The sequence below is a fragment of the Aotus nancymaae genome, unplaced genomic scaffold, assembly GCF_030222135.1.
Source record: "Aotus nancymaae isolate 86718 unplaced genomic scaffold, 86718_ANA_hifiasm-v0.15.2.pri h1tg000020l, whole genome shotgun sequence".
In the NCBI taxonomy this organism is placed as follows: Eukaryota; Metazoa; Chordata; class Mammalia; order Primates; family Aotidae; genus Aotus; species Aotus nancymaae.
Genome location: NW_026988432.1, coordinates 40,517,926 through 40,545,151, shown reverse-complemented (window position 1 = coordinate 40,545,151; position 27,226 = coordinate 40,517,926). Strand labels below are relative to the sequence as shown.

Genomic DNA, 27,226 nt, shown 5'->3' with positions numbered 1-27,226 from the left:
ATACTGCCCAGGCCCCAGGCTGTCCACTTGTTGGTACACATATAGGACTGAATCAAATGAGCCAGCAAGGGCTCTGAAAACTGAACTGATATTGGAACTACAGAAGACAGGTCAGAACTTGTGGCTCAAACTGAACCAGGTTAATTGGCTGCTTAAACAAAAATATCAACATTTTCTGTAATATTTAAACAAAACCCAGAGTTTCGTAACATTATTTTTAAAATATCCAGGAGATAAGCCAAAATTACTTGGCACACAATAAACTAGGAAAATCTCAACTTGCATGGGAAAAGATAGATCACCACCCCAGGGCCAAGTTGATACAGATATTGGATTTGTCAGTTTTTAATGCAGCTATTATGAAAATGCTTCAGGAAGTAAAAGTGAACATTATTGAAATGAATAGAAAAATGAAAAGTCTCAGCAAGAAATAGAAGATATAAAGAAGAACCCAATGGAAAATTTAGAAATGAAAGATACAATAACCAAAGTAAAAAGCTTACCAGGTGGACTCAGAAAGACCGTAATTAAAACACATTAGTACTTACATGATATATGACTGGTCTAATCACAGTAATTAAAAGACAGAAATTAATAAATAAGTGAAACAAGACCCAACTAAATGCTGCTTACAAGAAACCCACTTTAATTATAATTCTATAGGTAGTTAAAAGCAAAAGAATGCAGGAAAAGAAAACATGCAAATGCTACTCCAAAGAAGGTGAAGTGGCTGTATTAGTTATTAGAAGAAGAGATGTAGGCTTCAGAGCAAAGAAAATAATTGAGGTAAAGCAGACATTATAATGACAAAAGGATCAGGTCACCCAGAAAACTAAAGCTTCAAAATATATGAAGCAAAAACAGGATTAAAATAAGAAATAGAAAAAGTTCTGTTGTAGCTGGAGACTTCAATACCTCTCTTTTGGTAATCAATGGAATTGACAGACTGAAAATCAGCAAGGCTGTGAAGGAACTGAATAGCACCATCAACCAACTATTTCTAATTGACATCTTTAGAAAACTCTACCCAACTACAGAGAATACATATTACTTTCAAATATGCATAAAACATTCACCAATAAAGATCATATCGTGAGTCATAAGACAAACCATAACGAATTTAAAAGAAATGAGATAATGTAATTTCTGACTATAATACAACTGAACTGTAAATACAACTAAACTGTAAACTGAACTATTTAGGATAACATAAATACGTCCAAACTCTTGGAAATTAACACACTTCTAAATAATCCATGTGTTGAAGAGGAATTCTCAATGGAAATTAGAAATCATTTTATACTAAATGAAAATGAAAATACAGCATATCGAATTCGTGGGATGTGGTTGAAGCAATACATGGGGGACATTTCTAGCATTACCTGCATATATTAGAAAAGAGAGAAATAATAATATAAGCACCTATTGTAAGAAACTAGAGTAAGAAAAGTGAAGTAAAAAATAAATGGAAGAAAATAATTAAAGTAGAAATTGATGAAGTTGAAAGCAGAGAAACAGAGAAAAATCAATGAAACAAAAAGCTGGTTCTTTGAAAAGAAAAAGTTGACCAACAAGAATGACAAATGAAAAAAGAGAGAAGACATGCATTGCTAACATTAGGAATGAAACGGGATAAGACTTCACTTAAATGAATTAGAATACCGTGAACAACTCTCAGCACATAAAATTGATATGTTAGATGAAATGGATCAATTCCTTAAATGGATCATTTCCTTAAAAACCACAAACTACCAAAACCCACCCAAGATGGAATGATAACCTGACCAGCCCCATTACAGTAACTATTCAAGAAATGTAATTTGCAGTTAATCTTCTGAACAAAATATCTCCAAGTCCAAATGGTTTCCTGGTGAGTTCCACCAAACATTTAAAGACCAAACCGATTTTACAAAATCTCTTCCAGAAAACAGAAGAGGAGTGATCACTTCCAATCCATTTTATGAGGTTGTTATTACCATGGGATAACAACCAGACACAAAATACACAGAACAATATTCGTTGTGAACTAAGATGCAAAAAGTCCTCAACAAATATTAGCAAATCAAATCCAGCAATATATAAAAAGAATAATATACTATGGTCAAAAAGGATGCATGGCTCATTCAGTATTTGAAATTCAGTTAGTGTAACCTGCATTAACAGTCTGAAGAAGAAAAAACACAGTCATATCAGTTGATGCAGAAGAAGCATTTGACAGAATTCATCCATTCATGATTTTAAAATAGCTCTTAGCAGACTAGAAATTGGAGAAGCTTCCTCATCTTGATAAAAGGCAATTTACAAAAACTATGTCTAACATTATAATTAATGGTAAATGATCATTAATGCTTTCTCTCTAATATTAGAAACAAGGCAAGGGTGTTCACTCTCACCACTCCCACTGAATATTATACTGAAAGTCTTCACCAGTGCTATAGGGATGGGAAAGGGGGATATAGATTGAGAAGGAAAAAATAAAATTGTTCTTGTTCACAGACAGCGTTATTGTCTTTGTACAAAATTCCAGGAAATCTACAAAAACAAAACAAAAAATCGAACACTCTTAGAATTGATAAGTTTAACCAAGTTATAGAATATAAGGCCAATATACAAAAATCAATTTTGTTTCTATATACTAATAATAAACAATTGGGAATGGAAAGTTTTTAAAACACCGTTTGTAGTAACTCCAAAGACTGCGAACTACTTATAAATCTGGCAAAAATATACATCCTCAAACAAACATATATTGCATCTATAGCTGAAAACTATAGAACACAGATAAAAGTAATCTGTGAAGGTGTATAATAAATGAATAAACATAATAGGTTTATAGATTAGAAGATTCAGCACAGTAAAGATGTCAGTTCTCCTAGAATTTATAGATTAACATTATTTCCAAAAAGATTTTTCTGTTGATTTAGACAAGCTGCTTCCAGAATTTCTATTAAAAGGCAAAAGAACAAGAATGGCTGAAAGAATTTTGAAAAAGAAGAATGAATAGGAGGAATCACACTGGCTGATTTTAACATTTACTGTAAAGCTATGGTGATGCAGACTGTGTGGTACTGGCAAAGGGGTAGACCAATGGAACGGAAACAGACCCATACAGACACAACCAGTTGATTTTTGGCAAATTTGCCAAAGCAATGAAATACAGGACAGTCTCTTTAAAAAATGGCGTTATAGCAGTTGGACATATGAAAAAAAAAAAGAACATGAATCTAAGCCTCTTCGTATAAGAATTATCTCAAATTGAATCAAACAGCTAAATATAAAGCGAAAAACGAGACATTTTTAGAACACATAAGAGAAAATCTTTGTGACTTCTAGTTAAGCAAGGAGTTCTTCCACCACATCTCATGACCCACAGCTGGGTAAGGTTAGCCCGGAGGGCTTGCTCGCTGCTTTTTGGTCTTTGAGATTTGTTCAGCATGTGCTTCTGTTCAGTGGAGGCACTGTTCTAACTCATTCCTCACCATGCCTCTCAAAAATAAAGACTATGGTATTGCTGTGTCATTTTTGACATGAAGAAACTGAAGCACAGAAAGATGAATAAATATACCTCGAATGTAGTAAGTTCCTTGAGTGGCAGAACAGGAAATGCTCTCTTCCTAGACCTGCGTGGTGACATCTACTACTGTGTTCTGACAGACAGTCTAATCCTTCTTGAAAACACAAATCATGAATTTTCATGGTTCCTGTGACCCAGACATGTGTTTTCAGGGCATCTGTTTTCTTCTGTGTGGATTTTATTTTCAGGCCTATGTTTAAGGTTGCTGGGTTTTTGCTGCTCATAGTGCAATATTAACCCACATGAATCTATTTAGCGCCATCTTGTGTTTGGAGTGGTTTATAGGCGGGATTGCTTTAGTGTTAGGGGGTAGGGTACAAAAAAGATGTAGTGGGGAAGATTTGATTACCAAAATATGAAAAATTAGTGTGATCGGTATTTGATTATCAAAATATGAAAAATTAGTGTGATAGGGCACTTGAATTCCATTAGACATGAACTTTCTAGTGACGCACCTTTTCCAATGTGATCAGTTAGTAGAATGTTGTAGGGAACAGATCAAGTCAGCTTTTAAATCTTAGTTTGCCTTCTCCCATTGTAATAGTGTCCTGGCTTCCTGGGCGCCGGGCAGTACCAGAGGACCTGAGCTCTTAGGGTGGAGGCTTTCAGTCCTGGCTTCTCAGCCTCGAGGAGAGAGTCTTCCCTGTGGATATACTTTCCAGAAGGCTAAAGAGTCTACCTCCTCTCTCCCTGTGTGGTTAGGCTTATTTAAAGGAAGGTGCTAAAATGTACCTCAGGATTGGCTTCTTCAACAGTGGGACTCAGAATGGAGCTCTTCCATGAAGTGGGGGGCTGCATCTTCCTGCAGAAGGGTGGGGAGGGGAGCTAAGAAGGGGTGCACTAGTAAAAAATTCTAAAAACAAAAGCATGTAACACCTTACATTATTCAGTCTTATTTTTGTTCTTTTTTTTTTTTTTTTTTTACATATTTTTCATATTACGTATTCTAGTATCGATGCTCATATTAGAAAGCTGGGAAAAATAAGAAAAATACATCCAAAGAACATATACTCAATCATAATGGTTAATGTTTTATGGATTTCCTTTTCTTCTTGGTATGAAAATTTGAGTGTTAAGACTGGGCACAGTGGCTTATGCCTATAATCTCAGCATTCTGGGATTCTAAGGCTGGCGGATCACTTGAGCCCAGGAGTTCGAAACCAGCCTGGGTAACATAAGGAAACGTTGTCTCTCAAAAAAAAAAAAAAAAAACCATTATCTGGGTGTGGTGGCATGTGTCTGTAGTCCCAGCTACTCAGGAGACTGAGGTGGGAGGATCATTTGAGCATGGGAGGTGAGGGCTGCAGTGAGCCACCACTGCTCCAGCCTGGGTAACAGACTTATCTCAACTAAAAGAAGATTAGTGGTCTAGTGACCACTGCTCCAGACCTTATCTCAACTAAAAGAAGATTTGAGTGTTTTATTTAATTATGTGATGTTTATACTTGCTTTTTACTTATTTTATGGGAAACATTTTACGGGTTAGGACATAGCTTTGGTAAATGACTATGTACGCTGAGTTCTAGAACCATGATAGGTATTTGTGTTTTAGTTGTTATTTTGCTATTTTAAATAATGCTTCAGTGAACACCTTTGCTTCCTTATTTATTTAAATATATATTTTATTGCGTTTTAGGTTTTGGGGTACATGTGAAGAACATGCAAGATTGTTGCATAGGTACATACATGGCAATGTGGTTTGCTGCCTTCCTCCCCATCACCTGTATCTGACATTTCTCCCCATGTTATCCCTTCCCAACTCCCTGCACCCCACTGTCCCTCCCCTAGTTCCCCCAGCAGACCCCAGTGTGTGATGCTCCCCTCCCTGTGTCCATGTGTTCTCATTGTTCAACACCCCCCTATGAGTGAGAATATTTTGTTTGTTTAAACTTAGAGCTATTTCCTCAGAATAGGTTTCCCAATCGTGATGACTGGGGAAAGGCTTTAAGAAGACTTTCAGGCTTTTAGTATAAACACATAGGTGCTTGCCCACCAAGGCTGGAATTGGGCTCTGCTACTTTGGCGGTGATGGAAATTTTGGACACAACTCCTCTCTTCTCAGTGCCTCAGTTTTTTTCTCTGTCAAGTGGGGGTAAAAATACCCCCTGCAGATGGCTCTTCTATCAATAATACCTATAAAGTCCCTCTTGAGAACTTGGCACACAGTGAGTGCTAAATACGTGGCAACTTTACAAATAGTTAGAGCCCTAGATAGCCTTATTGCAGGTTTCTACCAGTTTGCCCTACCACCAGCGATGCATGAAGCTATTTAACCTCTCTAGTGTTTGATACATAATCATTCATTTTAAAAATACCTCTGCCAATTTCAGTGTAAACACTACCTTATTATTGTTTTAATTTGCATTTGTTTTATTATAGTGAGTGTGAACAATTTTGCATGATATTATAAACACATTTGTTGTCTCTCATATAAAATAGATTTGCCTTTTTTCTATTGGCATTTAATATTTTCTTACTAGTTTGTATTTACTATTTTAAAAAGCAATAATTCTATTCTTTAACATTTATTGTCATAGATCCACTTATCTAATATATTTTTACGTCAAACGTTTTGTATGCTACATTCAAATGCTACATATAGATTTCTCATTAGGATGAGAAATGTGATTATAATTGTAATCTCTTTTCAGTAAATTCTGTGAGTTTTTAAATTGTATCTATAATGTTACTTGCAAATTATTATAATATGTATTTATTTCCAACCATTTCATATCTTATTTTTATGTGTTATTAAATTTGCCTGAGATTCTATCGCAGTGTTAAATAATACATGAGTTTAATGAGCATCATTTAGAAATTATTCCTGATTAGTAGGAATATTTCTAGTGTTTTACCATTAAGTAGAATATGAATCTGTTACTTCTCAAAATATACTGCTTATTGTGTCAAGGGTATGTCCAAATAATTTAAAAAATTTTTGAGTTCTTACATATTTAGGAGCATAGTTTTTCTCAGAATAATGTAGTTATCCTTTTTTTTTTTTGAGACGGAGTCTCGCTCTGTCACCCAGGCTGGAGTGCAGTGGCGCCATCTCAGCTCACTGCAACCTCTGTCTCCTGAGTTCAAGCAATTCTCCTGCCTCAGCCTCTCAAGTAGCTGGGATTACAGACACCAGCCACCACACATGGCTAATTTTTGCATTTTTAGTAGAGATGGGTTTTTGCCATGTTGGTCAGGCTGGTCTCGAGCTCCTGACCTCATATGATATGCCCCACCTCGGCCTCCCAAAGTGTTGGATTATAGGCGTGAGCCTCCATGCCTGGCCACCAATGCAGTTTTCTTACTTGCTCTTCTGTTGGATAGAACGAGTTTTCTAATATTACATATATATTTATATACTTAGAATTTGTGTATACTGTTTCGTGTTTCACTCTTTTTAATCAACATATTTCATGTAGAATGTTTCCTACAGTTTACATACAAACTTTATATGTGTGTGTAATGCATAAAAAAGAATGTAAGAAAATACATCAATATTTTAAGAATGGTTATCTTTATGGGAATATGAATTATTTTCACTTTATTCTTCTGTGTTTTTCCAACTTTCTAAGAGAAGATGTCCTACTATTACCAGCATAAAACATGCTGTTTTAAAAAAATGTGAATGTCCTGACAATTAGTTATGGGTGAAATATGCTTCCTTTAGGGCATACAACTTCTGTTTGTTCATTACCTGTCCTCCAGATTATTTTGATACTAATGGAGCTGAAAAACTAAGTTTATGTTTACAAAAACAATAGCTAGTATTTTCTTTTTGGAGAATAATGATCGTATGGGTGACCATATCGTCCTAAACTAAGAATTTAGGATTTAATGTTATGACAAATGTGTGATATCATGTATTTTCATCATACCTGAAATTTTTTACTTGAAAATCTTTAAAGGGAATTACACATAATACTTAACTACACATTGCTGACCTGTTGGAATAAAATTGGATTAGCTCAGGATGATCCCACAGAATCTGAGACTTGCTGACCACAGACTGAGACCCTGGACAGGTTGCTTTTGGAAACTTCATTTGTCCTTATGGCCCCAGTGGGAGGCCACAACCCAGACACCATCTCATGAATATCTTTGTCCTGTCTGGGACTACACACAGATATAGAAACAAAAAAGCATGCATTTATACATCAAGGCACACAGAAACAACAGTCACTGGATCGGTGCCTTAATTGCATCTTCCAGGAGTCTAGAATAGCCCTTGTTTCTTCCATAGCCCTTGTTTGACACTTTCTCTCTGAAAGGAGATTTAGCTAATTTCAGAGCTCAGGGATTCTCCTCAGTTTTGATTTTTAAGACACTGTGTACTTAAAGTATGAAAATCTTGATTGCCATTATGATCACTGAAGATTATAATTCTATATAAATCTATGATGTCTCCTTTTTCTCTTGTTTTCTATAGCTTTGGGCCAGATCATGTTGTATGTGGATGGAATGAATGGAGTAATAAACCACAATGAAACCATTCAGTGGCTGTATACTCTCATTGGGTCAAAGGTAAGGGGAAGTTATGGCTGACTATTTTGTTCAGTTGTCCTATCACTTGCCTTTTGTTTTTATTTGAGTCAATTTTGCAGAAAGAAATTTGTTCAACTTTTTTTTCAAGCCATTACAGTATAAATGAGGACTACTACTCTATAGAGATAAGATACACTTAAATTGCAAATGGCTCATGAAATTTTAATGCATTTCTATTTTCTCTTAAGCTTTAATCAAGTGCCTTTGGAACCTTTGGTTTTTCATAATTAAATGTTATACCATAGGGCTGGGCGCGGTGGCTCATGCCTGTAATCCCAGCACTTTGGGAGGCTGAGGCAGGTGGATCACGAGGTCAGGAGATCAAGACCATCCTGGCTAACACCGTGAAACTCCATCTCTACTAAAAATACAAGAAATTAGCCAGCTGTGGTGGCATACACCTGTAGTCCCAGCTACTCAGGAGGCTGAGGCAGGAGAATTGCTTGAACCCAGGAGGTGGAAGCTGCAGTGAGCCAAGATCATGCCACTGTACTCCAGCCTGGGTGACAGAGCAAGACTTTGTCTCAAAAAAAAAAAGGTTATACCATAGATGTAAGATCTGTGTACCACCTGTATTTCATGTTCATGTGTGTACGTATATGTTTATACATTGTACATATGTATATGCATATTCCTATATGGATAAAAGAATCTGAGATTAATTTTCAGTTCTAACATCAATTATAAAAGTCATCACTGTTTATTACAGATTTGCCAGGCACCATACTAGGTATTTTATTTTATTTTATTTTATTTTATTTTATTTTATTTTATTTTATTTATTGAGACTGAGTCCTACTCTATTGCCCAGGCTGGAGTGCAGTAACATGATCTTGGCTCACTGCAACCTCCACCTCCTGGGTTTAAGCAATTCCCATGCCTCAGTCTCCCAAGTAGGTGGGAATAAAGGCATAACCCACCACCCTGGGCTAATTTTTGTGTTTTTAGTGGAGACACATTTTCACCATGTTGGCCATTCTGTTCTCGAACTCCTGGCCTCAAGTGATCCTCCTGCCTTAACCTTTCAAAGTGCTGGGGTTACAGGTGTGAACCACCACATCCGGCCCATACTAGGTGTTTTATAAGCATGACCTCATTTAGTCCTCACGAGGCCATTATCAGGTAAATAATATAATTCCCATTTGGTAGTTGAGGAAACAGTGCTTGATTATGAAGCCTAGCTGGTTTCCCCATGCATCTTGGCACATCACCCCCAGCCACGCCCTGGCTGCGAGGTCCCTGAGGACTCTGGAAGTGCTGCCAAGGAAGCAGATGTACTCCATCACATGAGGTGTGCCAAAAGCTGGGCAAGCCTCTGGCATAGTCTTCTCTGGGTTTTTCTGGGGTGTGGAGGAGCATGTGTTAGGGACCTGGCTGCAGGGGTATTTGGGAGAAGAAGTATAAGGGACCCTGTCCTGAGCAGGTACAGATGCACCAAGGTTGGAGTGTGGTGCAGGTGGCGCATTGTGGAGATCTGAGTGTCTGAGTGGCATCATGGTCAGGTGGAGTCGGGGATCTTGAGGGCCTGGATACAGAAATTGAACCTGACTTAAATAGGTCACAGAATTAGCATAGCTTTGCTAGGTCCCAGAAGAGCATGTTGGATTAATCTGTTCTCATCCTGCTAGTAAAGACATACTCAAGACTGGGTAATTTATAAAGGCAAGAGGTTTAATGTACTCACAGTTCCACATGGCTGGGGAGGCCTCACAATCATGGTGGAAGGTAGAGGAGGAGCAAAGGCACATCTTTCATGGTGGCAGGCAAGAGAGTGTGTGCAGGGGAACTACCCTTTATAAAACCATCAGCTTCTCATGAGACTTACTCACTATCACAAGAACAGCATGGGAAAAACCCACTCTCATGATTCACTTACCTCCCACTGGGTCCTTCCCACTGGGTCCTTCCCACAAGATGTGGGAATTGTTACAATTCAAGGTGAGATTTGGGTGAGGACATAGAACCAACCCATATCACATGTGGTCTGCCCATTCTGCCCCCATCCCTGTGTTCACTGCCCACCCCACTAGAACGAGCCTTTCCAGGCTGCTGCGCTCTGCTGGGGAGCTTCCCATAGTGCTGTGCTCTGCTGGGGAGCCCATCCCCTGGCCCTACCACTGGAGTCACCTGCCTTTCAAGGACTCTGCTGTCCTTCGGGAGCACTCAGCCCTGGTTTGATTTGGGGATGAGCCTGGTTCTAGTTTTAGGCTGTGTCTCCTTCTCAGGCTTCTCAAAATCCTGGTGATTGTGTCCTTGTGTGGTTGGAAGGGCCTTTTCTCTGTGACTGGCACTGGCATGCAAATCCCTATGGGGTCCCACATTTGTGGGTGACCCTCACATCGTCCACTCAGTCTTCCTTTTTCTAGTACTTATTGATGAGAGAAATTTTCCTCATTTCATATTAGAAACAGCTATGGCTTCCCTCAGAAGATTGAAAATCTTTTTTAAAAAATTGTTTTGGCTTTGTTTTCCGTGGAAAATGGAAGTGACTCTGTTTTGAAACTGATGTAGGTGACCTTGGACGCTGAGTGGAATGCTGGGCCATCTAGGTTGCTTCAGCCAGGCTGAGGGAAGATTTATATCTCATATCCTGTTTCAGTTTTTTCTCCTTTTTCATTGCTTGTGCTGGGAACCCTCCCTAACTTTCATGTTCATTTGGAAGCTGCTCCCTCCCCAGGCACTCTAAATGGTCTTGAGGACCTAAAAGCTAGGAAGATGGGAAGAGATTTTGCAAGAATGATTGACTTTTTTGTACATGTCACAGCTGAATTAAGGTAACTTTATGGTTTTATGATGGCCGTGTTAAAACACCAACAACTTCCCCTATTTCTAAAAGGAAATAAAACCTAACATGCTTACGATAGAAAAACTGACAGTCTGTTAGCTCATTATCAGACAGAGAATAGAGTGAGGGCAAGGTTAGGGAACGTGGGATAGGTGTGGGGAAGAATTGCTGTGAGCAGGGAGAGATGACATAGAGAATTCTGTGGTCTGAATGTGCCTCCCTAAATGTTTGTGTTGTAAACTTAATCCCTAATGCAACAGTGTCGAGAGGTGTTAGGTCACGAAGGCTCTGCCCTCATGAGTGGATTAATGTCCTTATAAGAAGGATTTGTGGAAAGAGTGGGTCTGCTCTCTTCCGACTCTCTGCCGTGTGAGGGCACAGCCTTTGTTCCCTCCAGAAGATGCAGCAACAGGCACCTCTTGGATGCAGAGAGACTGGGCACTCCCAGCCAGTGCCTTGATTTGTGACTTCCCAGCCTCCAGAACTGGGAGAAATACATGTCTATTCTTCACAGATTACCCAGTCTCAGGTGTTTTTTTATAGCAGCACAAATAGACTAAGAGAGGAATGGCTCAAAGACAAGAAGAGGGAGAGATGGAAAAGAGGGAGGGGAAGAGACGAAGAAGGAAAAGAAAAAGAGGAGCAGAGAAAAAAACAGAAATAACAGAAACACACACCATGGCTCGGAGTCTCTGGTGTTGCAACAGCATCTAGTGGACTTTACTTTGGAATCATTCTGTAAGGAAAATAAACAACAGAGAAGGAACGAACACACAGGAAAATCTTTATTGCATTTCTAAATAACATGGGGAAATTATAAAATTAAAAAGCTTCAAAAATGCATTTGTAGGAATTGTGCTTTCCCAGCCTCCCCCTCCTCCATGGCACACTCAGTGTGTGCTTCTTCAGCGGTGGTTCAGGACTCTGGGGTGCCTCCTTAGGGCCTCTGTCTGAGGTGGCACACTCGCCTCCTTCTCAGCCATTTGGGCCACCAACATTGGATCTGTGTGTATTTCTGTCTCCATCTTTTATTTTTCCACAGGAAGGTCTAGCATAGTCTCTGGCACCTGTGTTCTGCGCTGTGCTGGTCACAATGAGATGGGAGTGAAGCCAAGAGTCAGCCTGTGCCTTGGAGCTCCCTGTGTTGTTGGAAAGGAGAATTCCAGGAACAGCGACTCTGCAGAGGTCCCACCAACTGTGATGTCAGATGAAGGTCTCCTGCCACCCTGAAGGGTGTGCTAAGTCCCAGGCTAGTCACTGAAAGTTAACAAAGGCAGTAGCTGCCAAGTTTATCTCCAGTCTACATGGTTCTAATGAGATCACCTCTTATTTACAAAACCAATACAGTGTCTGCTGACACTCTTCTCTCACCCCTATCTGAATAGTGAAAGATTTAAAAGAACAACAGGTACATCAGCCCAAGACCCTTAGGTTTTGAGAATGAAGCCTCCATCTCCTCCTTAAACATACAGTTTTGTCAATACAGCTGCAATAGGTTTTCCCAATTCAAATTAAGAAATCAGGAAAGCCAGGGGACCTAGCATTTTCTTTTGACAAAGAGCCAGATTTATCTTGACCTGAAAATTTTACCTTGACATCGAGTTGCCTTTGCCTTATACAGACACAGAGTTGATAAAGGAGATACTGGAGTAGAAAAATCTTGTCACTGTGTTTTCATAATTCTTCATTTTTCTTCCATGAAAGGCAACAAGATGTGATTTTGCAGCCGGCCAGAGGCTCATTATGCAATGCATGTTTGCAGATATTTGAGACTCATAGCCAGGGGAGAAAATGATGCATTCATAGCCAAATAGTGACTTTTTAAAAGAAAGAAAAAGTGTTTTCAATAAAGTGTTTCTTTCTATTTACAAGAGCCCATCTTTAAACTCCCCAGTCAGAGGTAAGAGGCAGATGCCAGGCCCATGACTTATCACAGGGTGTGGATTTTTTTTTTCTCTTCATACATCTGGAATTCTAATTAACTGGGGTAGAATGATTCCGTCTATAAAGTATGGCCCTTTTTTCACCCTAGCACAGAAAGTCTGTCTCTTTATCTCTAAGGATCCTCTTTTCGCCCAGAGGGAAGGCCTCAGGGCCCTGAGACTGGCAAATTCTCCCCTCCTTGCTGCCTCTTAGGGGCGCCTTGGGGCGCTGGTGTGGCATGGAAGCTTCCCTGTCAGCATTGCTCAGGTTAGCTTGCTCTGCTCTCTCTATGTTTCCATCAGCTCCACCGAAGCTCATCCTTCCAGCTGTGCCCCATATTGCTGATCACAGTTCTCCAGACTTCCTTTCTACTTGCGTGAGGGTGAGCAGACCTCTGTACTCCTATGTAGCCCTAGCTGGAGGAGCCTTGGCCATGGCCCTCCTTGCATGCACGTACAGACACACACAGACACACACACACACACACACACTCTCACTCTCACTCATACTCACACTAATACACATTAGAGAACCTGTGTTCCCACTGGCCTGCCACCCCACCCCCAACACTGGGGACATTGCTGAAAGTTTCTTCAGACTGCAAAATGAAGAGAAATAACATGGTGTGTAGAATCGAGTGGTGGAGCAGGTGAAATTGACAGGAATGGGGAAGCTGGGTGGGTTACTGGGTTAGCTCAGTATCACAGCTGTGAGGTGAAAGCAGTGGAAACAGAATAATGAAAAAATGGAGACATTTTGAGGACTAGCCTTCGAGGAGGAGGTTTCTGGATATAAGAAAATAAAAGGAATCAAAGGTGGGGGTCACAGTTTGACCCTGCAGCTAGAAATATGGTAGTGCCCCTGGCAGTAGAAGAGTTAGAAATTTGGGCTTGTTGGCAAGAAAACTTTGGGCACACTGGTTTGGAGATGAAGGAAATATTTCCAAAGAGAGCTAAGTGCCATGGAGCCTGGTGCTCTGTGTGCCCCAGGAGATGCTGGCTAATGGACGAGGAGAGGAGATTTGGTGAGCTCTCTGGTCTTGGAGCCACTGGCATGACACTGTTGTGTGATCTGCTCAGATGACCCAAACGTGTAGGTGAAAGCTGAAAAGCTTTGTAAGTTACATAATGTAAATAATAGAATCCTAGCCTTGAAGAGATGGCAATGTCATGTTAAAGGTGTTTCTGACATCAGTCCCATTCCTGATACTTCTGGAGGCAGAGGGAGCATCAGATCATTTCTTAGGTTGCCCAGGGACACTGTTGCGTGCTGGAATTGGTGAGAAGACTTCCTTTTTGGGACATGCATTACCTGTCATTACCAAATGCTCGTGCGTTGCTTTCTTGAGCAAGACACTCTGACTTGCTGTGGAAGCTCATTGAGTATTTAAAGGCAGTTACCATGTGAACCCTGTCCAAGCTAAACTTGATGGGTGCTACAGATAGTCCTTGGGGACATAATTTTCAACTCCTCATCATACTGGTTACCAACTCTTCTGTTCATGTAGTACAAAGAATAGTAATATGGTAGCTGGGATACAATTTCTTCCACAAATCCCACCTCTGCTTTGTTACAACTTTTAGCAGCAGCCCTGGGTGTTGCCCCAATTTGAACTGGTAATCCACTGAGCCTTCCAGGTTTTCATTACACATTTTATCTGCCAGTTTCTTCCATTCTGCGTGTCTGTGATTGACTGATTCACATCTACATTCAGGGCCTTGCATTTTTCCCCCATTGATTGTAGGCCAGAGTTCCAGCCTCAGGATAATTAAGAATTCTGTTTTGGCTCTTTATGTTATTAGCTTGTAGTGCTAATTTTATTTAACAAAAAATAAATAAGCAGATCTTCCATGCCATTGATGAAAATGTCCAGTGGGACAGAGACAAGGAATGCATAAACCAGTGCAGCCTGCAGGTTGACACTGATCAGTCAGGGCATTTTAGGGCCATTGTGCAATTAGTGGGAAGCAGCTGAACTCTGACCATCCAGCTGTGTTTCTTCATTGGGTTTACAAGACCTTCCTGGAATCTAGATATGCTGCATCTGATAGTCAGTGCCAGAGCTTTGGGGCCACACACGCCCGCACCATCCTTGGTGTGGGTTGCTTTTTTCATCTGTAAAATGCAGGTGATAATAGAGAAGAAGATGTAAAACACTGAGCAACAGGAGAGGCCCAGGATGGCTTCCCACCCCTGCCCTAGGAGTACGGGGTTTTATTCTTTTCTCTTCTCCTCTACCACCTTATTGACCTTCCCTATAGCTTAAGGCTTTTGTCTCAAGGGGGAGAAGCCTCTGGCTGAGGTTTCCCGCCCTTTCACAGTGCTAGCTGCTCCCCACCCCCCACCCTAGTCCTTTAGGGTTGTTGCAGTTCTGCCTGCTGTGTGGCTGTGCACTGCGAGACCTGCGCTGTGGGGAGAGTTTCTTAGGTCCCAGCCCTGCGCCCAGCTTGTTTGTGAGTGCCATGGAGAGCAGCCTCCTGGTGGATGCCAAATCCCTTTGTGTCTGCAGTTCCAAGGGGTTTATGCTTCATGGCAGCCCACAGTTGACATGTGACAATTTGCTAAAACTATTATCTGATGTTTTCTTGTTTTTAATTATTATTATTATTATTTTAAGACAGGGTCTTGCTCTGTCACTCAGACTGAAATATAGTAGCACAATCTCAGCTTACTGCAGCCTCAACAGCTCAGGCTCAAGCCGTCCTCCCACCTCAGCCTCCTGAGTAGCTGGGACCACAGGGCACACACCACCACACCCAGCTAATTTTCTGTGTTTTGGATAGAGATGGGATTTCACCATGTTGCCCAGTCTGGTCTCAAACTCCTGTACTCAAGTGATTCTCTGGCCTTGGCCTCCCAAAGTGCTGGGAACACAGACATGAGCCACCGTGCCCGGCCGGCCTGAATTTTTCCTACCGTTTTGTATAAGTGATTTCATCTTCTTCCCCTCCCCTGCCTCAGATAGGCCATTGCTGGCCTCTCACCCTTTCTGGGTGGGTAGTACCCTCTCCCTCCCAGATTGCAGGCTACTTGGTTTTCCTGCAACCCCAGCTGTATGATAGGCTCAAGAAAAGTTATGGTGTGAATGATTTTCTCTCTTTTATCGTTAGGTTGGGATAAAAGAGAGATTGGATTTCCAGCAGGAAGCCAGAAATCCAATTGTTAATATTATTAAAAAAAGCTGTAAATATACTGCAATAGCATGAGATGTACTCAGCCAGCAAATTCTATATGGTCCAGGCAAAGGGAGTTACTAGAACGTTAGTTAATCCTTGAATTGCACTGTTGTCTTAAGTCCATCCTTGATATTGGATGTTCTGTTTACGATTCCCACATTAATTGAATTGAAATATATTTCATTAATAGAAATTTCATTAAGACTAATTTTTTCATAATTCAGTTAGTGATAACAGATTTAGAAAAATACGGCAACTGGGTGTGGTGGGCCTGTAGTCCCAGCTATGGGGAGGCTAAGACAGGAGGCTCCCTTGATCCCAGTTCATGATCAGCTTGAATAACACAGAGAGACCCCATCTCAAAAAATGAAAGTAGTTAAGGTTTACTGGTATAATAAGGAAATATTGATATAAAAAATAACTTTTTAAAACATTTACTGAATTTTCTAGAAACACTACCACATAAAGATCATCATTTTGGGGTACTTTTTCTTCTAGTTTTTCTTTGAATTTTTCTTACAGAGTTAATTCTAAGTATATTATAAGCATTTCCTGTATTTCTACAATATTTTTAAATCACAATATTTAATGCCTACATAATACAGAGTCATATGAATGTACTGTTATTCATTTGATTTTTCTCATCTTTTAATTGAATTGTTTCCAATGCTATGCTGTATTTAAAGAGCTTTGTTTCTAATGGCATGAAAATATACTTAGTGAATGAGGTTGTGTTTGAATTTTTTGCATGTTTATCAACATTTGTTAGATGAGATTTCTAAAATTCCATGGGTTTTAATGGCATAGTCATGTAATATTTGTGCTGGAGACATTGTGGCTGTAAAATGCCAGCTGCTTCTTTAGGGCAGTTGCTCTTCTGCTGGCCACTTGGCTGTGCGTACACAGAACACTCATTCTCACTGATTTGATACGTTAGAGGCCCCCACGTCAGAATACTCTCAGTAGGATAAAAAAGGGAAAAAGCAAGTTTTACTAGTAATTGTTTTAGGAAGACCTTGGAGTGAGAGAGAAGTGATTCAGGCCAGGACTCAAAGAGGGCAGCAGGCTGAGGAGGCCCCATCGTCCAGACGGGTCTCCAGCCACAGGGCTAAGCAGCAGTTTCTTCCATTCACGCTGAGATGATCGTCTTCAGGGAACTGACTGTGGCTCCTCAATTCTTCAGAGGCTTGCTGATAAACCAGAATTTTAACTTACAGAGATATTATCCTTGTGAATGCAAGAAGAAGAAACTAAGCGTACAGCTTTGACTCTTCTGCCCCTGTAGCCCAGGTCAACCAGCTGAGTTTTAGCAGCTGGAGGAAGAGTAGAAGTGGGTAGCTGTAATCTGGAAGAAGATTTGGGGAAATGCAAAAACTCTGCAGTAGGCAGCATGCTGTTCCTCCGAGAGAGATGTTCTACCTTTTTCTAGGAGAGTTGGATGGGCAAGAGAATCAGAAGCAGCACAGGCTTCTGGAAGCCCGCAGGGTTCTGCCACTCTCTTCTCCAGCTCCCGCCTGCCAGCCCTTCTCCTCCTACTCCAAAGTGGATGTTTTCTGATTCTTTTCCACTTTTATTCATGGTTCTTTAAAGAAGCTCTTACAAAGCCAGTCCCCCCAAAAGGGAGCCTTTCCCTGATAGGTGCTGTGAAGCCAATACACAAAACCAAAAGTGATGCCCCAAACAGTGCAGGCTTTATTCGATGGCCATGGAATTGAGACGTGGGAGCGTGGTTCATAAATCAACTCCTCGGTTCAAGAGAGGCGGGAAGTCACAGATACAGGGCATCTTTAATGAAGGGGTTGGAGCATTAAAAGCAAGGGAAGGAAAATTCATGCCTTTTCTGGGGAGAACTTCTGAAACCGGAATGCCACTTTTCTTTTTGTCCTTTTATGGTTTCTTCTGATTGTTGTCATGGTGATTATCAACTGTCATGGTGCTGGTGGAAGTGTCTTTTTCCATGGGAATTAGATTATTAATGAAGTTAGAAAATCTTTAGAGGTCAAGTGAGCTGCGACCTGGGTCTCACCAGTCTGAGCCAGTTTTGTCAGGAGGGGGAGCTTCTGACCTCAGGCATCCTGTTTCCCAAAGATGAGCAGAGTTAAGGTAGGAAAAAAATATGCTTGGTCATCTAGGCCTTTTCTAGGGTAACAAACCTCCATTTAAGTCCCAGAATTTTATCTCAATAGAGAAAATGCCAATTTGTAGCACTGTTTATTATCATTTATTTTAATTATTATGGGTTGTTTGCTATATTTTACATTCTGTAAGATTTCCTGTTCACTAGTAAAATCCTAAGGGCTACCCAGGCTTACACCTGGCTGCTATACTGAAAATTGCAGTAATGCATTGTGCAAATAATGGAAATCCTGCAAATTGCATTGTGCCATAAGCAGGTTGGCCATCAGGCCCTTAGGCTGGACCACGTGGGTTGGGTGTACATGACTTCCTATTCTGGCGGATACACCAACCCTGGTCTCCACACTCTCCCTTGAAGACACTTGCAAGCCAAGACCCAGAGTTCTGCGCTTAGTTAATATGTTTGGGTCTGTACTTTATTTCTGATAATACCCACCTCATGTTTTAGATAACCTATTAGAGGTCGGGAGGGGAGAAATTTGGAGTTTGGGATGTCTGTTGGACTGTTTGATAACCAGTTTTGAAAGCTTTAGAATGCGCTCTGAGCTGCTTGCTCAGAAATTCTGAGCTTAAGTGTATGGCATTGGGATACAATATTTAAACAGTTTGTATCTTAAGTCATTTGAGATCTTTTTTTCTTTATAGCAATACCTAGTATATTCTAAAGTGCCGATGAGCTTGTAAACAATGTGGCAAAGCTTTATAGATCAAGTTATCTTACCACTTTCGAACTCAGTTTTAATAACCAGCATCCATTTATGTAACAAACGTTTATGATGTTTTAGTGGAAAATGAGACAAACAGAATGAAGCATGGTTTTCCAACCCCCTTTGTAATTTCAGTCTTGAGGTTTGGAAATTGTTTTCTTTTTAGGGTTGTTGAATTTTTAGAAGAGAAATGAGGAATTTGAAGATTTTTTGGAATTCTTTTATTTTTGCTTAACGAGCAGCATATTTGACCTGCTAAGTATAGTTCTTAGCAGTAAAATGTGAAGGGACTTCCAGTTTGTTTTTATGTGTAAAAGGATTAAGAAACTGTCTTTTTATTACCTTCCCACATATTTGGTGATTACATGTTATCTGAAATCTAGATACCCAGGTTCTGTACAGGCAACTCCACGCTCTTCCTGTGGATTGACCTGGAAAATAAAAACAACAAGGCTCTGTGTTGACACCATCCTGCTGCCCTTCCCTCCAGCCCAGCCTCCCTGGCACGGAGCTGACATTGAGCCCTGAGTTATTTATAGAATATGGAGGTTCAGTCCCTGGACTGAGGCTTGGCTTGAAAAATGTTACTTCCTTGGGTCAAGAGGTATCTCTGGTCCTTTGAAGGCTTGTAGCCTTTATTTTGAGAGTGCAAAATGACAGCTGCAACAGAAAGTAATGCTCAGCTCAGTAACCCCCAAAATGTGCCACATCATTATGAAATGTGCAAAAATTGACAGCCATCTGTATGTTCCTGCTTTTTGCACCCCCTTATACAAGGGGATTATTTCAGATTCCTGTTATATACTGTGTTTTAGCTACATGCTTTAGAACAACATAAACATAGTCCTTATTATAACAAACAACTAAAGATGGAATACTAGTGTTTCCTAGATTGTAATTAAAGAAGATGTAGGTAACAGAAAGCCCAAAGGCTGGATCTAGAGCTCCAGTGTGTTTCTCCAGCCTACAGGAAGAGGGATTGTTTGTGTGAACAGGAGCCCAAAGGCCATCACAGGGTTCTTTTGCTCCATGGAAGCTGGGAAAGGCTGACTGTATCCAGTTATGTCCTCTAGGAATGCTCTCTGTTTGCATCTGTCCTCAGCAACCTGGCACTCAAGACGTTGTTGAAAGTAGAAACAGAGAATCTTGGATTCGGAGGGACCTTACGTGGGGTCAGCCAGTCCACCGTCTACAGGCTCTGAATTCCTTCTGCAAAGGCCTTTGTAAGTGGCCATGCAGAGCCTCCAGAGACAGGGAACCTACTCCCTCCCTGCCAGCCTGGTTGTCTTGAGACCACTGATGCTGATGCTGCCTGCTTGTTGCCCTATATTCCTGTGTGACTGCTTTATGACTGCTGTATCTTCTATGGCCTGGGATGCTCCATAAGAATGAGAATCAATTCTGATTGATTTCTCTTGGTGCTGGACAAATGGGCAGGTGCTTGAGCCTGTAGGTCATAGTGGACCCCTTCATTACCACGTGAAGGCATGCCAGGCAGAGCTGAAAATCAGACAGTTCAGACTGTAGTGACGCTTTGCTGACGTGTCTGGGCCACACCGTGGTGTGTGCTGTGGCATTTGTGCAGCTTGTTCTACTCTCCTTGTTTGTGACACTCTTTCTTGCTGCCACACCAGGCCTGCCTCTCCTGCTCTAACACTGTCCTCTCTGGTCTGTCTCTTCTCAGCAGATGTGGGCTGTGAATCTTAATATCCACTCCAGTTATTATAAAATGTGTCTAACATAAGCGCAAGGGACACCAAGCATGGATTTTTAAGAGCTGTGGGGTGACCAGTGTCTTTGGACTTGAAGGAATGTGTGTGTGGCCTCCACTGTGGATGTTCCAAGCTTCCAAGGGTTTTGACTGTATTCCAGATACATGAGGGCATCAGAGACATGATTTCTGGATAAATGAGGTTGCCTGTAGAATTCTTTTGATGGAATGTAACTTTTTTACTTTCAAGTCGATGCAGTAATGCTAGTAAGGTAATTCTGAGGAGGGTCCTGCAGGACATATTTTGACAGTGAATTAGTACATGCTTGCAATTAGCACCATGCATTTCTATAAAATTAATATTTTAGTGCTCTTTTTTGCTAAAGTGTTTAATGTGCTTATTATTAATTTACATAGTGAAGCTTCCAAAAGTACATCCCCATAAACTTAAACTCAATAGAAGCCAAATTCCTAGGAACCTAAAATTATGAATCAGAAGATGTTTGGGATTAAAAAAAATAAAAATCAAATTAGATTGCCAAAAATACTCCGAACAGAGCTTGTATCGCAGAAGGGAGAAAGGCAGGAATAGGCATGTTGAGACCAACAGAAAAATGAGGCTTTGCTAGAAAACAGTGGTTTCTTAATTAGAGAGCCACATATGGGAGAATGGCTTAGGGATGCTGGGTGCCTGAGACCGTATCGGTCAAGGCCTCATGACCACAGAGATGTTCAGAGGGAGCCTCTGTGAGGTGGGTGAAGGGGCCCTTCTGAGACCAGCTAATTGGGGGAGTGGGTTGGGCAGCAGCCAGGTTCTTTCCTGGGAAGGCATTTAGAGGCTTAAACCACATAATAATAGTCCACCCACTGAGGAAGTCACCAAGCCTGAACTTGCTAGGTCTTTTTATTTACTTGAAGAAATTTCTTCAGCCCTAAATGTACAAAGCACAACTCATTATGCCATACCTTGCCCTTCAACCTCCAACCGTGTAGTTGAGAAAAATACACTGGAATGTAGTTTCTTCCTACAGAATAGAAGCAGAGGAACAATTGTGGCCTCAAGTTATGAGGGTAGACACTCTCTGAAGAGTTAGTTCCCAGCGCTCTAAAGTACTCAGCTCCCTGTGGGGGGAGGAGTTTACCTCAAGAATGGAAGCCCCAGGCATGACTTGCCCTCAGCTCAATGGTGGGGGTGGGGAGGGGGGCTTGGCTCTGCTGGGGACTGCTACGAGGTGGGAAAGGGAGGCTGGGGGCTGGGAAGGCTCACACCACACAACATACGGGGATGGATTTGGAGGACGGGCGCTGGCCTACCCTTCACACCTGTGCTGACTGAACAGCTTCTCATGGGTAAAATAGCATCTCTGCTGCCATGAAGCTTACATTCCTTAGGGGCAACAGAGGCATAGTAGGTGAACCAGTGTCTGTAGCAATTTCAGATCATGATAAAGGACGTGGATAAAAAAGGACCACTGCAGCGGCTCATGCCTGAAATCCTAGCACTTTGGGAGGCCATGATGGGAGGTTTGCTGGATCCCAGGAGTTTAAGAGCAGCCTGGGCAACAGAGAGAGATCCCATCTCTACAAAAAATTTTAAAGAAAATTAGGCAGGCGTAGCGGCATGCACCTCTAGTCCCAGCTACTCGAGAGGCTGAGATGGGAGGATGACTTGAGCCCAGGAGTTTGAGGCTGCAGTGAGCTATGTTTGCGCCACTGCACTCCAGCCTGGGTGATAGATTGAGACCCTGTCTCAAAAAAAAAAAAAATGAGGTAGTTGGGCACAATGGCTTACACCTGTAATCTCAGCACTTTGGGAGGCGAAGGCAGAAGGATCACCTGAGGTCAGGAGTTCAGGATCAGCCTGGCCAACATGGTAAAACACCATGTCTACTTAAAATACAGAAATCAGCCAGGCATGGTGGCAAGCGCCTGTAGTCTCAGCTACTTGGGAGGCTGAGGCAGGAGAATCACTTGAACCTGGGAGGCAGAGGCTGCAGTGAACTGAGATCATGCCACTTCACTCCAGCCCGGGCAGCAGAGTGAAACTCCGTCTCAAATAAATACATACATACATACATAACAGAGTGATGTGATAATGACCAAGGGGCTCTTTTAGGTAAAGGAGTCAGGAAGGCATTTTCTATAATGAGAATTTCTCTGACCTAAAGGATGAGGTCAGTCCTGTGATGACTGGTTCCGGGCAGGCTTCAGGCAGAAGGAAGAACAATGAGAAGACCCTGAATCATGGATCAACTCTGCTGTGTGAAAAACACTCACACAACTACAGAGCTTAGCATGTGAAGCACACTGGGCCAGCATGGGGGTGTCAGGAAAGGAGGTCAGAGGGCTTGCCAGAGGCCAGGACAGAAAGCCTGCGGTGACAGGCAGCACCCTGGGCATGATGGGGAGTGACTGAGGCTTGAGAGCAGGAGGCTGCAGTGGTCACTCTCGCTGCATTTTGGAGAATGGACTTCAGCAGGACAAGGCCAGAAGCACTTAGGCTATTGTGGTGGTCCAGGGTGATGAACAGAGAGAATGTAAACTGTTAGGTTTGAGACAGAATTTGAAGGGAGCTCTTCCAGCACTGGTGGATGGATTTGCTGTGGGGATGGGGTGAGGGAGGTGCAGGCGAACCCCTCCCAGTGCTCAGGGTGGTGGAGCCTTGTCCTGAGGTGAGGGCTTTGGAGGGAGCAGGTTGGGAGTGGTGGGTGGAAGGGGGTCAGTGTGAATGAAAAGTGAGACTTCTGTTTTTACCACAGTGAATCTGTTAGCATCTGAGTGGAAATGGCAGGAGGTTATATGACGCCTGTTCAGGAGTTTGGTCAGGCCTGGAGAGCAATATTTAGCATCTGGTCTTAGGTAGACTTTCAAACCAGGGCACTAGATGAACTCACCTAGAGAGAGTGTGGAAGGGAGAGAGGGAGAGTAAAGAGGAGTGAAGTCTGCCATCTTCCCACACCGAGAGACTGAGCGCCCAAAAGGAACCGTTGAAAAAGGAGCCACTCAGGAGACTTTGGTTGCCCAGAGGGAGAGGAAGTTGTTTCTGGAGAGAGCAGTTACTTGTCACATGGTGCTGAGAACTGAGCAAAAATGGGCGGAGAAGTAACCAGTGGATTCGACAGCATAGAGGCCACTGGCGGCCTTGACGAGTAATCTGAAGGGTGGTGATGAGTCTGTGGGAAGTTAGGAGGCGGAGCCAGGGACTGTAGCAAGTCTTCAGAGAAGTTTCCTCATAAAGGGGAGCTGAGCACGTGGGCACTGACTGGAGAGAGATGTGGAATTGAGGAAAAGACAGATGGTGTGCTTGGTAGGTATGACAGCAGAGGAGAGGGAAGCAAGGGGGTAAAGGGGTTGCGTGAATGTGGATGAGTGACTGGGGGTGGGTGGTGTTTTTAACCTATTCCCTGTGGACTGCACAACACAGTGTCTTCTTTGGGCCCCCAAACTTACCTATAAATTCTACCCATGTCCCCTAATGCTGTGATGTGGGCAGATGCATCCGAGAGGCACAGAATTTTCCTTGGGCTGCAGAACACAGGAAAAAGCTGGAGCTGATTTGCCACAGCCAGTGACAGAGGCTCGAGGGCTGGGTGAGAGGTCATGGATTGATTGACCTGGTCACTGACTGATTTATTCAGTCAACAATTTATTCCAGCTCCCTCTGCGCCAAGTGCAGTTCCAGGCCCTGCAGCCACAGTGAAAATAAGCCCCCTCTTTCCTTGAAAGTGCATATTGCCAATAGGGGGATGGGGCCACTGACAAGCCAGCTGTTGTGACTTTGGACGAATTGTTTAACCTGCTGTTTCTGCTTCTTCACCAGAAAAATAAGACTGTGCTCGTGCCTACCTCACAATGTTATAGTTGGGGTAAAACGAAGACGTAATCAATTCAGCAAATGCTCGTGTTTTGAGAGTTGCCAGGCGTGAGTTCTGGAGCCACGCATCCTGGGTTCATGTCCTGGTTCTGTATTTTACTGCGTGACTGAGAGCAGGGAACTTTGTTACCTCAGTTTCATGATCTGCACAATAGGGATAGTACTAACACCTGCCTTCTGAGGTGTCTAATGAGGGACTGTGAGGATGTGTGAAGGAATCTGTGTAATCACTGAGAGCATCTCATCTGGGGAGAGCTGGGTGCCCGCTGCAGTTAGGAAGATGCTCTCAGGTGCACAAGGCCTCGTTGGCAGCGATGTGATGGTTTTATCTCTTCTGACAGTTCCGCCTGGTGGTGAAGACAGCCCTGAAGCTGCTGCTCGTCTTTGTGGAGTACTCGGAGTCCAATGCGCCTCTCCTAATTCAGGCTGTCACTGCTGTGGACACGAAAAGAGGTGAGTAGTCCCCGCCTCCTTATGTCATGAAGGTGAAGATGTCTAAGGCTTCCGTGTTCTACATGCTTGCGACAGAATTAAGAATTAACAGAATTCCCGAGAGGTGGACTTTCACTGCAAGAAACATTTTTGAGGATAGTAAACACACAAAGTTTAGGGCCGGAGTGTGGTTTGACAATGGAAGAAAAGTGCTCGTGGGCTTACCTGGGAGAGGTCAGATGCTGGGCTTGCCTTTGCCCTTACCCAGCTCCTCCTATCGAAACACGGAAGTCCAGCTCCTCCTCCTGTTCTTCCTGTCTTGTCCAGAGTTGCCCTGGCTCCCTCCTCCCCTCCCTTCTATGCTTCATTGCTTATGACCCCCAGATGTTTCTAGAATCTTCCCCCTTCCTCTCCTCTATCCCCTGCCCTGCCTTACCCAGGCCCTCACTATGTTTAACCTATGCTTCTGGCCACCCTCCAAAACAGTTTGGTCACATCCTTTCACATCTAAAACCTGCCAGTGGCTTCCCAGTGCCTAGAGCATAAAGCCAGTCCCCTTCCCCTAACCGAGGAGGCCCTTTGCTCTTCAACTCCTGCCCACCTGCCACCCCCATCTTCCACCTGGGCTGCAACCCCACCCCTTTACCTTGGGCATGTGTGTTTAAAGCCCACATATGTACCCCTTCTCTGCTGTGGTAGTGTTGCCCATCTCTGTCTCTCCCAGTGGGGGTTCTCTGCTCAAGGATGGGGTCTCTGTCTCCCAGCGTGGTGTCCCATCACCCCAGCTGGCCCAGAGCCAGCAGGCATGCTGCAAACACATGGTGAAGAACGAGCTTCGGCTCTGGGTTACTGTGTAACATGCTGTGGACCCTGTGATATTGGGGAGCCTGAAATTAAAATGCTTCCCGATTAAAAGGGTTTTTTTTTTTTTTTTTTGAGACGGAGTTTCACTCTTGATACCCAGGCTGGAGCGCAATGGCGCGATCTCGGCTCACCGCAATCTCCGCCTCCTGGGTTCAGGCAATTCTCCTGCCTCAGCCTCCTGAGTAGCTGGGATTACAGGCACGCGCCACCGTGCCCAGCTAATTTTTTGTATTAGTAGAGACGGGGTTTCACCATGTTGACCAGGATGGTCTCGATCTCTTGACCTTGTGATCCACCCGCCTCGGCCTCCCAAAGTGCTGGGATTACATAAAAGGGTTTTTATCCTTTCGTCTTTTGTAGTTTGTTTTCCTCCCTGATAGGACTCAATTATTATTCTCATTATCTCCACAAGACTCAAGAACAAAAACTTGACAATATTTTTTCTTTTTATGATTATAACAATAATATTACTAAAAACTTGGGAAAAGGTTAAAGAAGACAATAAAGATTCACTCCTGATCTCAACAAAGATATCACTGTTAACCGGTTGATATATTTCCTTATAGCTGTGTGTGTGTGTGCACACACGTATGCGCAAACCAACCAGAATGTGTCAGAAACAAAACGAGGGGCCTAAATTGCACTTTTGATTCAAACTAGTGTATCTATGATTTAGCATTACTCAGATCCACCTTTGAATGCTGAATCCACATGTGAAAGAAAGTAGCTTGAGTTGTTTTAGAAGTTTGAGTAAAAGTTAATGAAAGGGCCAGGCTCGGTGGCTCACGCCTGTAATCCCAGCACTTTGGAAGGCCGAGGCGGGTAGATCACGAGGTCGAGAGATCGAGACCATCCTGGTCAACACGGTGAAACCCCATCTCTACTAAAAATACAAAAAGTTAGCTGGGCATGGTGGCGCATGCCTGTAATCCCAGCTACTCAGGAGGCTGAGGCAGGAGAATTGCCTGAACCCAGGAGGTGGAGGTTGTGGTGAGCCGAGATCGCGCCATTGCACTCCAGCCTGGGTAACAAGAGTGAAACTCCGTCTCAAAAAAGAAAAGAAAAGAAAAAAAAAGTTAATGAAAGGCATCCAGGACCTTAAACTGGGGCTCCTATACTTTCTACATGAACATGCAGGCAGCTGTTGGCACTAGGCATGGCTGGCAGCAGGCCAGGAGGCAACTCGCCGTTCTTGTTGGTGTGTGAGGGAGACAAACTCTAGCACACGGTCAGGGCCTGTGAGTCTGGAAGGTGTTTCCCAAGCTGAGGCAAGTTTCTTCTGCCACAGCATGTTGCCCTCTGCTGCTAGGTAGAAAGACCCTCATGGCTAAGAGCAGATCATGGGGCCGGCCAAGAATCCTTGATAAGGAATGCTGATGGCACAGAAACCAGGTCTAGCTAGGCTTTTCCAAGGCCAGTCAATTAGTTTTAAGGCCAGCGGAGTGTTTTGGCAGCTGGTAGGCAGCAGCTCCTCTCCTTCACCCCTGAAGGATTTGTACTTC

General features: G+C 42.7%; 1 protein-coding gene across 8 annotated transcripts in view; it reads left to right on the top strand.

The window, feature by feature from the left end:
* The window catches only part of FHOD3 (formin homology 2 domain containing 3), a 496,822-nt gene that overhangs the window by 279,281 nt on the left and 190,315 nt on the right, over nucleotides 1–27,226 (top strand). For 5 of the 8 annotated variants that reach the window (XM_064379258.1, XM_064379257.1, XM_064379254.1 and 2 more), the window contains exons 1-3: nucleotides 5,219–5,252; nucleotides 8,001–8,095; nucleotides 24,770–24,881. In XM_064379258.1, the coding sequence (XP_064235328.1) occupies nucleotides 5,234–5,252; nucleotides 8,001–8,095; nucleotides 24,770–24,881 (226 nt within the window). In that variant the 5' untranslated portion in view covers nucleotides 5,219–5,233. Of the gene's footprint in view, nucleotides 1–5,218; nucleotides 5,253–8,000; nucleotides 8,096–24,769; nucleotides 24,882–27,226 lie in introns of those variants that run through there. The other 3 variants (XM_064379256.1, XM_064379255.1, XM_064379250.1) reach the window with 1 other exon arrangement.